The sequence below is a fragment of the Mustela putorius genome, unplaced genomic scaffold (genome assembly GCF_011764305.1).
Source record: "Mustela putorius furo isolate JIRA1106 unplaced genomic scaffold, ASM1176430v1.1 tig00000083_pilon_pilon_pilon, whole genome shotgun sequence".
In the NCBI taxonomy this organism is placed as follows: domain Eukaryota; kingdom Metazoa; phylum Chordata; class Mammalia; order Carnivora; family Mustelidae; genus Mustela; species Mustela putorius.
The window spans coordinates 12,190,867-12,204,522 of NW_025421273.1; the positions used below are offsets into that span (position 1 = coordinate 12,190,867).

General features: G+C 53.6%; 1 protein-coding gene across 10 annotated transcripts in view; it reads left to right on the forward strand.

Annotated features, from left to right (window-relative positions):
• ADD1 (adducin 1) overlaps nt 1-13,449 on the forward strand; it is an 82,504-nt gene extending 69,055 nt beyond the window's left edge. For 2 of the 10 annotated variants that reach the window (XM_045074979.1, XM_045074991.1), the window contains exons 11-16: nt 665-766; nt 1,446-1,535; nt 2,287-2,379; nt 6,795-6,951; nt 9,239-9,337; nt 11,624-13,449. In XM_045074979.1, coding sequence (XP_044930914.1) covers nt 665-766; nt 1,446-1,535; nt 2,287-2,379; nt 6,795-6,951; nt 9,239-9,337; nt 11,624-11,994 — 912 coding nt within the window. In that variant the 3' untranslated portion in view covers nt 11,995-13,449. Of the gene's footprint in view, nt 1-664; nt 767-1,445; nt 1,536-2,286; nt 2,380-3,302; nt 6,076-6,794; nt 6,952-9,238; nt 9,338-10,045; nt 10,081-11,623 lie in introns of those variants that run through there. The other 8 variants (XM_045075006.1, XM_045075023.1, XM_045074984.1 and 5 more) reach the window with 5 other exon arrangements.
• The last annotated feature ends 207 nt before the right edge of the window (nt 13,450-13,656 follow it).

The following is a 13,656-nucleotide window of genomic DNA, read 5'->3' on the forward strand; positions in this document are numbered from 1 at the left end:
GATGACCAAAGTGGCCTTCGAGCGAGAACTCAGGAAGCGCTTCCCGTTTGTTTGGGATATTTTTGTAACACTCTGAAGTATGAAGTTATAGAAAATACTCGACATCACCAAACTCTACCGCTGGTGGCCACGGTGCACATGGTCACATGGTGATTCACATGAGCTATGCCGGTTGTGCATTCTGATGCTGTAGTTTATTTGCGTGCCAAACTTTGGTGATGCCCACTCCTGCCTCACGATACGGCCCTTCCCTTCACCTGGGTGGCAACATCACATCGCTTTTCATGACCCTGCCATCTCATGCTTCCAGCAGCTTTGGCGTTGAGGACTCTCAGGGCAGTGAACCAATGTGCTCTGAAGGGTCCCCCTCCCCCAGCTGGTCTTCGGGAGTCCTGGAGTAGAGCTCGGTTGCCTGCCTGTGCCACGCTTGAGTTTTCTGAGGGGTGTTCTGGAGGGCCTGTGCTGGTCGGTCATGACCTGGGTTCCTGTTTGCACATGCCCTGCCCCGATCCCCCTGCTGCCGTGACAGGAGGTGTGGTCATTGGTTCATTCTCTGTGATGTTCATGCATGACCAGGTGTGAGACACGGTGGACAGATTGGATGCTGTGGTCTCATAGAGTGTTGTCTCCATTCTGACTTTTCACCTGTTCTTGATATTTGCAGTGGACTAAAGAGGATGGACATAGAACCTCCACCTCTGCTGTCCCTAACCTGTTTGTCCCATTGAACACTAACCCAAAAGAGGTCCAGGAGATGAGGAACAAGGTACGTACCGGTGGTCATCAGCCCTGGGTGGAAACAGTAGCAGGCAGAGGCCGAGTTGGCGGCGGGTGGGCTGGGGTGCAGGACGCACTTGCCTGGGGCGGGGTTGGGGCTTCTGTTGCTACCGCTCTGGTAGCCAAGGCTGTGTCTTTCCTCTGCTTCCGCTGTCGCGCTAACAGGTGCGCGAGCAGCAGACGGATCGGGCTGCTGGTGCTGGAACTGCTTGCTCACAGAGCCGGGCAGAACTGGAAGCTAGAGAGCCTGTTTCCAGCCAGAACAACCTTTGGCCCTCTGCTTGAGCATTCATTCGCTGAGCTGTGGATGTTTGCTGTGTCAGAACGTGGGCTCCCCCCATGTTCACAGTGTCACTATATGACGGGCACATGGGGGATAGTCCCCTCAACGAGTATGGTGAGAGATCTGTGCCTACTGAAACCATCTAGAGGTGCAGAAAGTCAGGAATGGCTCAGTCCCCCCTCTTAGACTCACTAATGGTTAAACAGGTGGGACTGGCCCCATCAGACAGTCACTGTGGCCATGCGGGGGTCCTGAGGGGTGGGGCAGAGCAGAGGTGCAGCTTGGGCGGGACTCTAGAGGCCCCTCCTGCACAACAGAGGGACTTCAAGTTATAGCTGGGCTTCTCTGTACTGCTGATGTGTGTTTCTCCTTCTTGCATCCTCAGATCCGGGAGCAGAACTTACAGGACATTAAGACGGCTGGCCCCCAGTCCCAGGTTTTGTGTGGTGTAGTGATGGACAGGAGCCTCGTCCAGGTGAGAGCTCAGAATGTCTGACATTACTGGGTGGTGGCTCTAGTGACTCTCCACTCCAGAATTAGTCTTGAGTTGGGAGAGAATGACTCAATGAGGTAAGTGTTCTAGGCAACCCTTTATCTCCGTGAGAAAGCCTTTTGATAAGAAATAACCGGCCACTTTTCCTGAAGTTGTAGATTCAGCACAAGCATGCCTGAGGGCCGCATCCCCCCCCCTTCCCCCTGCCCCGCCCTGGTCCTGCTCCACGTGATGCATGCCCTGGTGATGGTGGCACACATGCCACCTGCTTGTGGACCGGGGTGCGCCCTAGTTTAGCGGTTTACTCTGGGAAATGCTAGAAGTGGGTGGGTTTAATAGACTTTGTGTTTCCATGTGTATTGCTGTCTGCAATAAAGTGCCGCTTGGGGTAAAATGCTCATAGAGGGCACCTGTAAATGTGGTCTCTGCATTTACACTGTTCTAGAGAAGGGCTGTACTTTGTGGCACGTGGAAGATAATTGTGTAAGTAGTTATCTCTGAAAATGAAGTTGCCACCTAACGCTTTACACATGATGGCAGGGTAGGTGACCGTTTTCCCATTTAGGCCAGCTATGGCCCTGCTTGTGTGGTCTGTGCTCGCACATGGCCGCACCATCACCACTGCTGTCGCCGGCTGTTTGCTGCATGCCCTTGGCTGGCTCCGTCCTGTGCTCTCCATTGATGTTTCAAAGCTGGGCCTGGTGGGCTCTCATGACTCAGTTTACTGTTGCAGGATGCACCCCTCTCTGACTGTACGGAAACAATCGAAGGGCTCGAGCTTACAGAGCAGACCTTTAGTCCTGCTAGATCTCTCTCTTTTAGAAAGGTACTCACCACCCTGTCTCACCTCCCCGTCAGCACGCGCGCACCTCTTCACCTGCCCCACTCCTCACTGTCTGCTCGCGCTCGGCGCCATCTCACGTACTGAAGTAGCTTTGACTCTGTCTCAGAATTATCCATGGGCTTGCTCAGAGGTTCTGCTCTGCGTCTTCTTCCATGGACATGTTTGGTCTGAGGTTACTTCCCCAACTGTTGTTTTTCCATAAGGCTGTGGAGAGCGGGCCCATTGTAAGGATGTGGTCCTTAACGTTTCCCAAGTTCTGCACGTGACTTTGGTTTAGTGCATGCTTTCGGTTTTTAGTTTGCCTTTTTATAAGAGGCCGATTGCAAGAGGCTTAGTGTGGGTAGACGGTGGGCAGTGGCGGCTCTCCTGTGCACCTTCTACCTTTGCTTGTTCAGCACGTGCTGTGAACATGGCAACTGGAGCTTGTATGATTGAAAGACATTTCAGAGGACGGGGACATTGGTCAGACAGTTTTTATTGTTGATGAAATTGATTTTGTTTTTCCCTTTAAAAAAAATCCTGGATAATTTTTTAAAAGTGTTTCATGGGAAAGAACACGTGGGCATTTGAAGCCCAGAGTTGTCTTACATGTACGTGTCTGACGTGGTGGAATGAGACCTTCCCTGAGCGTTCAGGCTGCACTACTTGGGCTGGGGTGGACTGCGGCTCCCTGTGCATTTCAAGTCATAGTCACGTTCACCCTGCATTCAAAGGGCATTTGGGGGTGTGTCTCTTTCAACTCATACACCTCCATTGAGATGCAACTATCACATTGGTGATGTTCCAGTTGCCAGGAAGAAGCAGATCTTACCAAAAGCTATATGTCCCTGTGTGGAATCCCCACCAATAACGCTATTTTGCGTACCTACGTGTTCATTCCATGTGTACCGTTTCTTACCGTTTAGAATGTACTCCCAGCTGCCATTCTTGTGGAGGAACTCCTCAGAGCAAAGGAGAAAGACGTACTTGTTTTGCATCTCAGTACTTTGGGCTCGAAGCTTTTATGATCTTGTGAGTTCCTCATTTTTTTTCTCAGATGTGTGAAGGTGTGCTGAGTCCACGAGCCCCAGGGCTTCCTGTGTGGAGTCCACCCGTGGCTGCCACCCTGTGGCCCCACGGGCAGAGCCGGTTGGAACAGTCCTTGCTTGCAGTCCCTCAGGCGCGGCATCACAAATAGCGGTCTCTGCTGGCATGCTGCCAGGGCTCACTGGAAGGCAGGCGGTACTGAGATGGGGCTCTTGGGCCAGTTCCTTGGCCCCCGTTCTGGATTTGCCCCAGCAGTGTCAGACATGGGTGTGTGCCTGTCTCCTAAGTTTCATGAGGGATAGATGGGGATACCCCCAGGCCAGGAGGTCAGAGTCTATGGGAATGGAGTTCCTGGCGGTCCTGGTATCCTCTCCACCATCTGAGCACTGTGCTGCGTGAGCCGTGCGCCAACTGGAGTTAGCCCAGGAGAGTGTGCCCAGCCAGCTGGATGCTGGTGTCCCCACACCGGGATCCTTGATTCAGCTTGCGTTTTCTCCATCACCCTCCTGCTGCTCACACTTGCACCCTTGGTCTTTTTCCCACTGACTAAGCATATTTTATTTCTGTGTTGAGAATATGATTCCACCAATGCCCTTGACCAAAGTTGTCCCCATGGCCTTTGTGTGGGGCTCAAAATGCAGACTGTATTGCTCCTTCTGCAAGATGGGTGCTGCTGGCTGGCAACCTGAGTTTCTCTTCGAACCAGTGAAAAGGACTTTGTTAAATATCCTAAAAATGTCTTCTTTCCGGTGAGGTGGGTGTGTAGTCACTTGTTTTCCATTTGAGAATCTGAGGAATGTGTGTTTGGGACTTAGGAAGGTTGGAGCTTTGGGGAAGGATTTTCCTTTGCTTCTGTCTCTCCCTTCCTGGTGATGGCCGTTCACTCAGAGCATGTTGTCTTCTGACAGAACAAGGAGCTGTGAACTCTCAGCCACACCCTGATACTCTGGTTCCAAAAGGAATCCTGAGCACAGCTGAAGGCTCTCTTGGCTCCAGTGCTGTGCCTGCGGGCTATAGCCTGGGGCTTTCTGGCACTTTCTGGACTTCATTACTGATGAATGGAGCTGTTAGAGGTTAGGGTGGACAAGTTTATGCTGAAGGCTACCCAGCGTGGCCAAGAGCTGTTACTGGGTCTGGGTACCTTGAGCCCCTGTTCTTTGTGTATCTCTCTGTGTGTGGGCTGTGGCCCTCCCACATTTTGTGCTGTCTGGTAGAACACGAGGGGCCTGGGCCCACCTCACAGACTTACATGATGCATTTGGTGTTGAGCACTCAGTAGTGTGTGGCCCGACACTAAGAACATGAATTCAAACTTGAGTGGGTTTTATGGATGAAAGCCTGATACTTGGAGAGATAGGGTCACTAGCTGTGTTCGTTTTGTTCGCCAGCTGCCTCAGCCAGGAGCAGAAGCAGTGCCTGGGCATCTGGTCTGCTGGGAGCCCCTGTTTTGTGGCTGGAAGTGAGGGGCACTGCACGAGCCTCCCTGCGGCCTGCTGGTGAGAGCAGCCATGTCACACCCTAGTTTCTCAGTCCAGGCTGCTGCATGGGGGACCTGTTTCCTTCTGCATCCCAAGCCTTGCTCTGTTTTCTTCCCCCAGATAAAAGGTTCCCTCTGTCCCCCAGTCTGTTCAGAGTCTGAGTCTTGGCAGCTGTTGGCTGCTGGCTAAGGAATTTGGAGGAGGGAGGCCTGGCTGGCAGAGGTGAGAACCAACTGTGCTGTGCCTCAAGGGTCAGGGCTCTCAGGGCAGGCATGGCCTCCAGGTTGCATGGATGTCTCTGTGGCAGGTGGATCTTGATATTTTATTCATCCCTTGATTTGAACTTTGATTGACGTGAATTGAAACGTTTCTATCAAACCTCATATCATCTCATTTTTTTGACTGTGATGGCAAGGCATAAGTACAGGGTATACGTTGCCATAGATTTAGGGAACCACGCAGTCAGGCCTTGGCTGTTGTCGGCCCTGCAGGCTCGTCTCAAGGAAACAGACCCGGGGCCTGTGCGCAGGAACAGGGATCCAGGAGTGGTGAGCAGCGGGCAGGGGTTCAGTCCTCTGTCCCGGGGAGATAGGGCTGCTTCTGAGTGAATGGGCACTTGAACTTGGGTCAGCGTTGGTCATAAAGGGGACTCCCTTTGACCATCAAGGTCAGCTTGAATTTGGAGGCTCTCTGAGCAAATGTGGCCAATTCCAGCAGGTCCTTTGCTTCTCTTCCCCGGCCCTGCGTCCCTGATCAGTCATGGAGTCCTCTGGACTCTCTCTACCCAGCTCGGTGGACAGCAGTCTCTCAGCCCAGGTCCCCTAGCCTTGGCCAAGGCATAAGGTGGCCCAGGTGAGCTGCCTTTCCCCAGCACTCAGTCTGGCCCTGTCTCTCATACACATTGCTCAGGCATGGTCTCTCACTGGTGTTGTGTCTTACTAAGAAGAGTATGGACAGACCAGGGCTAACATCAGAATTTTGGATTCTGCTATCATGGGTTGTTTTTGGAAGCTCCTGTTAAGTAATGGGCATGTGCGTGTGTTGTGTTCTGGTTAACTTTCTCAGAACATGAACCCAGGCCATTTGGGGGCCAGCCAAGCTAGGCGGTGGGCACAGAGCTGTGCTGGGACAGGTGAGTGGAGGCTGAGGCTGGATATCATTTCACACGCCCCAGAGATGCCTCCCCCCCCCCCCCCGCGCCAGCTCCCTCCCTCCAGGCCTGCCTCCCCACCCCAGGGATGCCCAGCATGGGGCTGCCTCCCTTTGCAAACTGGGCGATGACTGCTAGCCACCTCTGCTCTGCTTGCTTGCTTTTTCTCTTTCTTTCCTACACATTCTTGCATTTCCAAATTCCTCAAATACTGGTATTTTGGGACTTAAAAAATTTCTCGGTGTTTGGGGATAGGTTCCAGGAGCTAGTTATAAATGAAACACATGATTAAAAGAACAGAATTTAGTCTGTGGACTTAGAAAGGAAGCCAATATCCAAGCATATCTTCCCTGACTTGGAATCCTGGGGGTTTCCTGATGTCAGGAGGGCAGTCGATGTAAAGTCGGCTCTTCATCCCTGCCAGGAAGGAGACAGCATTCTCCCCCAGGTGCTATGTGTTCTCTGTTGCACCTGAAACCTGGACTTTCCGAGGATTTTTCCCTCCTGTTACTTTTGTTTTGTAGCTGTACCTTCAAAATTGTGTTTCTCTGTCTCTGACTACTGGAGGCTGCAGCTCGGCCTCAGCCTCAGCCTCAAGGCCCAGGGTGAGGCCCAGGCCAAGTCTCAGGGTTGTTTGTGTGCCCTAGGAAATCCACCCACCCTGCCCTGCCTGCAGCCTTGCCCCAAGCGGGGAGAGTCCCCTCTGGGAAGGACTCTGCAGAACTGGGCCTCTTTGTCTGCAGGGGGAGCTAGTGACAGCCTCCAAGGCCATCATTGAGAAAGAGTACCAGCCCCATGTCATTGTGAGCACCACAGGCCCCAACCCCTTCAACACGCTTACCGACAGAGAGCTGGAGGAGTACCGCCGGGAGGTGGAGCGGAAGCAGAAGGGCCCTGAAGGTGAGTGTGCACGGTCCTGGACATCCTGGTCCACTCCACGTGCATGGTGCCCAAAGAGAGAGAGAAAGTGCTCTGCGAGCTCCTTTGTGCCCACGTATTGACGGGGGGTGATGAGGACTGTTGCTTGCATAGAAGATCAGCCTTGTGTTTGGGGTTAAGACCAGAATGTTATTCCTTATACATTACCTAGTTCTGGGGGATTAGAAGTGGAAACACTCTTGAGAACAGTCTGCTTAGGAGGGAGATGCAGCCCGGCTCTGTGGGAGACTGTGCCCAAGAGCCGGGCTGCTGTCTTTCTGCACAAATCTAGAGGGTCTCCCTGGGCAGGGTGTGGTCGCAGGCCCATGTGCTAGCATGTTGACTCTTCTGGCCCCTGCCCAGACTGAGGGAGGAGTGTGGCCCCTGCTGGTGCAGCTATTGTTTCTCTTGGAAACTAAAACACAAAGAGACTATTTTGCAACAATGAGAATCCATGAGGAAGAGCCAGAATCTCATGGAGCAGATGGTTTCAAACTCTAGGTTTTGAAAAGTAGTCTCAAGAATTTGGAGGACTAACTCCAGAATCCAGCCTCTCCCACCTCTGCCGTGAAGGCTCCCTTTCCCTGAGCAGCCTTGGTTGGTTACCAGGAATGCCCTGGGCATAGACCTCCTCATCCAGGAGGCTCATGTTGTGTCCTCAGGGCCGTAAGTTCCAACCCTGGTCTTTGTACTAAAGCCTCCTCAGCAGGGACCACACGTCTTTCTCAGCTTTTCCCTAGGAATCAGCCTGTGGGATGGAAGTCCCATGGTGTTTGTGATCCTGGGTCCACGGGGGGATTGTCCAGGGAATTATGTATCCCTCCTCAGATAACCTCTGATTTGCTCCGATTTAGGTTTTTTTGGTCTTGTAGACCAACTACTGTATTATATAGATGCTGTTAGAGTTGGGTTGCACACAGAAGGGTTGCTGAGTGGTTTTTAGTGTGTTGCAGCATCACTGCTGTCACATTCTAGTCGCTGTGTGCTGGGGTTAAGACTTCTGTGCATCGAAGCGGAGTGAGCCCAGTCTGCCCTTGGCGCCGAGCTCTGCTTCTGATCGTCATGCTTGGACAGTGCACGCAGCCCCATTGAGAGCTTTGTCCATGCTGCCACCATCAGCCCTGCCCTGGGGTGGCGTGCGGGCCTGAGCTCCTGGTCCTGTGGGTGAACCCTATTCCAGAGTGCACATATGTGTCTGCCCTTTGGGCCCTTCTGATGTTTGGGAGATCTGGGTTACAGGAAAATGTTGTTTGAGTGAAGCCACAAGACACATTGGTTTCCTTGCACATGAGGCTCCGTGAGGGGTGTTTCAGCCGTTGAGCGGATGAGGTGTTTGTGACCATGCTCTGTGACCACTGAGCTGTCTTCCATGGGAGCACTGACCTGGGGGACACAGCCAGGAGACCCCTGCCCAGTGCTGTCTCTCGGCCCGGGGGTTGCTACATGGCAGCACTTCCCGCAGGAGGAAGGAAGCAAACCTTTTCTGGTTGAGGGAGCTCCTGGGAGATGGAAAGACCTTTGTTCACAGGGATGTGGCTTCAGGAAAGTAGGTTGGCATCTCTAGAGATCAGAGGCCCTGCCGATGATAGCCGCTTGTTCAAAGTATGAGACTTAGTGATGTCAAGCTGTTAATATAAAAAATTCAAATGAGAGAAAGAGATTTAAGGAATTAGGATAACACTGGTATGTATTTTTCCCTAAATGAGAAGTGGACTCGGATTTTTCTGGATCCTGGATCCTTGTACCTGCAGTTTTCCCTCTGGTCCTCTTTAGCGTATTTTACTTTAGAAAGTTAAATGCTCTGGATAAAAAAAACTGAAAACCAATGCAGTGTTCATGTGACATCCGTTGGGGTGGCAGATAGGGTGAGGGTGCCTGGGCTCCTGGCTCAGCCATGGGGAGAGGCTCCTTCCTGGAGCACAGGTGCAGACACACCGGGGGTCACCAGTCACTGTGTGTTACAATGTCAGCTCTGGCAGATTCTCTTTGGAATAAGTGGAAATCTATTTTTTTATCCAGAGTTGGTTGAATCTTTGAGATTCAGATGCACACCCCGGTCACAATCAGTCTTCTTTGTCTCCTTGGAGAGATGAAGGCAGTGTGGCCGTGAGCCCTCCTAGTCTTTTGGATGCCCCCAAGAATGAGAATATTCTGCCTGGAGGCAGCTGGATGGACAGGGCAGGAGGGCCTGGCTGCCTTTGAGGAGGGTGAAGGCCCTTGATGTCTGATGTTCTTTACTATGTGCTTCTCACTTTCCGTCTGTCTGCAGAGAATCTGGACGAGGCCAGAGAAGAGAAAGAAAAGAGTCCTCCAGAAGCCCCTGCTGCCCCCCACACCCCCCCCAGCACCCCCGTCAAGCTTGAGGAAGGTGAGCTCTGAGGTGGATGCGAGCGTGTGGCTGCCCGGCCACGGGAGGGTGCATGGCCTCCTGTGATCCGGCGTCTGCCGTGAGAGGCCGATTTCATGTCCTGTCCAGTGCCCGGGAGAGTTCCCAGGTGTCAGTAGTTGAACGGACAGTGGTGAAGAAGCAAGTGTTTGCGTGGAAACCAGCACGACACATGGTTCTGAACTGGGCCCCGTCTCCCTTGCTCCTGCTGGTTTGGCTCTGTCCTGGGTCCCTTGAGGCAGCAGATTTGGTAGTGAGATGTCAGGACAAGGTGGGAAGCTAGACTTGGGGGATTGGATCCCACCTTCGTTTATGATGTCCATTTTGCCCACTGCTATGCATTTCTCAAGCCGTACTGTGTCCAGATCACCCCTCTAGAAATGTCTTCCATTGTGTCTGGGCTGCAGGACCGCGTGTGACCTGCCGTAGTAATCAGTCCATGCAGCGTGCTGGCCTCCACTGGCCTCTCAGACCACCCACTGTGTGTCTGTGGTGTGTGGCCTGCGTGTCTGTCCCTCGGTCTTCCGTGTTGTGCTTCCCGTGCCTGTGGGGAGCGTGTGACTCGCCTTCTTCCCCACTGTTTGTCCACAAGAATGGCTTAGCCGTTCTCCTCCTGTAACCCAGTGGCTGTGACTGAATGCCTAGATTCTCTCCCTGTGCTTTTCTCTTCTGCGGCTGCGTTACAAGCAGGAGGCGGATGTGCTAAAGAATACCTCTTACCGTAGTAAGTACCGCTCGTGTCCGGCCTGATGCTCAGCCCGCGCTCCCTGTGCTTTGCCTCACTCTCCTGCTGCTTTGTTGCTTAGTGAGTTCTGTTTTCTGTTTATTCAAAGTAAAAACAGAGCCCCCCCCCCTTCGTACCTAGTTCCCCCTCCCAGGCAGTGGCATCTTGGCAGAGGCCCGGTTGCCGGAGAGCTGGGTGGTGGCAGCCTGCCCCGGGGGCTCCTGGGGACCGAGGTGGTGCCACTCCAGGCCTGTGGCCTCAGGAGGTCCAGGGCGGTCACGTGGCCCTGCCGAGCCTGTGCTTGCCTGGTGTGATCAGACACACACACAGACTAGGTTCAGGCAGGTGGGTCTGCCTCGTGCTGCATGGGGGTTGCTTTTATTGGGATCTGGGCTTAAGCCGAGAGCTTAAGCATAATTGGGGGGTGGGGCAGGAGAGCTCTGTCTGATACTCTGTTTTTCATGTGGCATTTGGTCACATGGTCAAGTTCCCTGAGGCACCCACAGGCCACCTCTGCATGCCAACTTCCTCCTGTCCCCCTAAGTGAGGGAGGACATTGAACTGTCACAGGACAGCAGGTGGCTCAGGGGAAGGCTGGGGTGGCCCCAGCCTCCCAGAGCTGGAGTGCTAAAGTGTTTGTGGCCCAGAGCCTCCTGCAGCCGCTTCTCACCCACGCTCAGCGCCGGCTGGGTTCCCCTGGCCCGGCCTGCGGCTTGGTGTTTCCATACTAAGTTTAGTTTTGCCTCAGCAGCCAATCGCTTATAACTTTGTAGGATGTTATAAAAATCTACAAAACTGGTTTCCCCCCTGGTCAGAGTCTCTGTAGAGATCTAGTGATGGGAACTTTCCTGGAAACCCGCCCTCAGCCTGTAACTTCACTGCGAGTTACCTTTTGCCCTTTCGTGTTCCCTTGTACCCCGAGTTCCCATGTTTGAATGCTGAAGCTGGCCTGGTTTTTGTCCCTGTGCCTCACCTTACAGTTCCCCTCTGTTCTTTCATTCTCCAGCCTCCAGTGGCTTTATTTTGTTTGATGTTGACACAGTACGCACGGGGTCTGGGAGTTAACCATGGTTAACCATGGAGTTTTCCATGGGTTTCTTCTTGGGGGAGACCAGGTTTGTGGACCCAAATTTAGGCCTAATTTCAGGACTACTAATACATGCCCTTAGGGTTCTAGAACAGACTCCTGTCCAAGTGTTAAACATAGAACAACATCCTGCTGCAGTGCTGCTGGCTTGTCCAGCTCTCTGACTGGGGCCTGAGGTCCCAGGACCATGTCTGAATGCCTTGGTCTGTCCACACACTGTCCACGAGGATGAGCTGAGAACGCCCCCCACCCCTCCCCACTAAGGTTACGTTTCCATTTTGTACTGTGAGCCTTGAAGTAGAGTAGACCTGATTTAGGGTTTCTTGTTGTCATGTCAGTAAAAGCCCCTAGAGCCCAGCCCCGCGGCCGTCTCGGTGCAGGGCACTGCCTCTCTCGGGGTGCCCCACCCAGGTCCCACAGCTGCCCTTCAGCCCTGTCTCTCGCCCCAACCCGCCAGACCTGCCGCAGGATCCCACCTCTGGAGAGGACAGTGAAGCTGCCACCTTTAAGCCGACTCTCCCCGACCTGTCCCCTGATGAGCCTTCAGAAGCGCTCGGCTTCCCCACATTGGAGGAGGAGGAGGAGGAGGAGGAGGAGGGGCTCTGTGAAGCCCATGAGCCTCCCAGCCCCACCAGGTCCCCTGTGGCGGCCAGCCCGGAGCCAGTCACCGCCCAGGCGGCAGAAGAAGCCACCTCCCCAGCTGCTGAGGAGGCGGTTGCCGCGGACCCTGGCAGCGACGGGTCTCCCGGCAAGTCCCCTTCCAAGAAAAAGAAGAAATTCCGCACCCCCTCCTTTCTGAAGAAGAGCAAGAAGAGGAGTGACTCCTGAAGGCCCGTCCCGCACACACCGATGCCACCAGACTGCCCCCATCGTGTCCTGTCTTGTCATGGAATGCAAAAAGCCCATTTCTCCACGTAGCTAGAACTCTCCTCACAGTGTGACCGAATCCCCACGTAGACCGGTGCTAACCTCGTGTGCGTGTGCAGCGGGCCTCCGCCTGGGGGCGGGGGGGAGCCATGTCTCTGCGGCCCCTCGACTTCTGTCTGCCCTGCCTGGGCCAGCACCCCACTTCATGCACTCCCCCGGGCCCGGACGTCCTTGTTCTGGCTGGACAGCTGGAGGCCCTGGCGGCTCTGGCCTTCCCTCACTCTCCTGTGGTGCAGTCCCCATGCTGTATGTCTCCTAGGCTTCCCTTCACCCCCACGTCTCAGGTGACTGGGTCAGACTTGGAGCTTCCTGCTGGCGTTTCTTGCTCCATGGGTCGTAGCTACAGAGCTTCAGCCCTGTAAAAGCACTCCTGATCCAACTAGTGGCTCCAGGTACCCTGACGGCCTTTGATTCTGGGACCCTACAGCAAAGGGGCCTGTGTACACCCCATGTGCCCTGTGCATGTCTGATGGCCCTGAGGCCAGAAATGGGGGTTCAGTGGCCTCCACTTTCTTACTGGGGTCTCCAGATTCCAGTCCTAGAGAAGAGACATGAAGAGTGAGAAGAGTCCTTTCTAGAATTTTCTTTCATCAGGTTTGCAATTCAGCCTCCATTTTTGACCATGAACATGAAGGGGCCGCTCTTGGCTTAGTTTCCCCCTCAGTCCTGCTGTGGAGTGCCGTAAAGCGCTGCTCACTTCCTGCACGGGAGATTCGGGAACCGGGAAGGGAGTGCCTCTTAATTTAACCCAGTCTGAAGGATTCCCTGGTTTTGGTAAAAGGTCGCTTAAGGTAGAAGGGGATTCAGTGGTCCTTCCCCAGCTTCTCACAGTAGTCATTTGTGGAGCCGGGCCTGCCTCTTCTCATGGGACATCATAAATTTTCACTGAGATTCCTGAAAAATCTCGTGCAGCTGCTCAGCAGACACTAGTGGGGGCTCATTCTGGGGGCTCCCTGGCGTAGGCCTGGCTAGGTGCCAGCTCTTCGCCTCCCTAGAAGTGGGCTGGGGTCTCCCTCTCCTGACCCCAAGCAGGACCTGAGGCTGGCTGCATGGTGCCACCTGCTGCTGCGAGCTTTCCAGAGACTTGCTTTTTCTGGGGTATGGTTTTGTTGCCTTGGTGGTATCCAGGTTCCCCACCCCTCACCTTGTCCCTCAGTTAACCATGGACTCTGGCCCTTCTTTTGTCCCACATATGCAATGACTTCCATTTTACTTTTGTAGTTTATTTTAACTCTTTGTATCACATGAAGTTTAGTCGTGTATATGGACACAGGCTTGGGAGGATGGGTCCTGCGTCCTTCACTGTAACATGTTTTACTCACAAATAAAACTCTTTAAGCAGTTTCCTTGTCTAAACGTGGGAAGCAATCTTACATTTAATTGCTTTACTTTGCTCCTTTAAGAGAGGATTTGTCTCAAGTCCCAAAAAGAGAGCCTCAAGTAGTTTTTTTTTTCCAATATTTATTCAAGAGAGACAGACAGTGTGGGTGCTTGAGAAAGAGGGGCAGAGGGAGAGAATCTCCAGCAGACCCCTCCAACCCCCCACCCCAGCCCGAGCGCAGA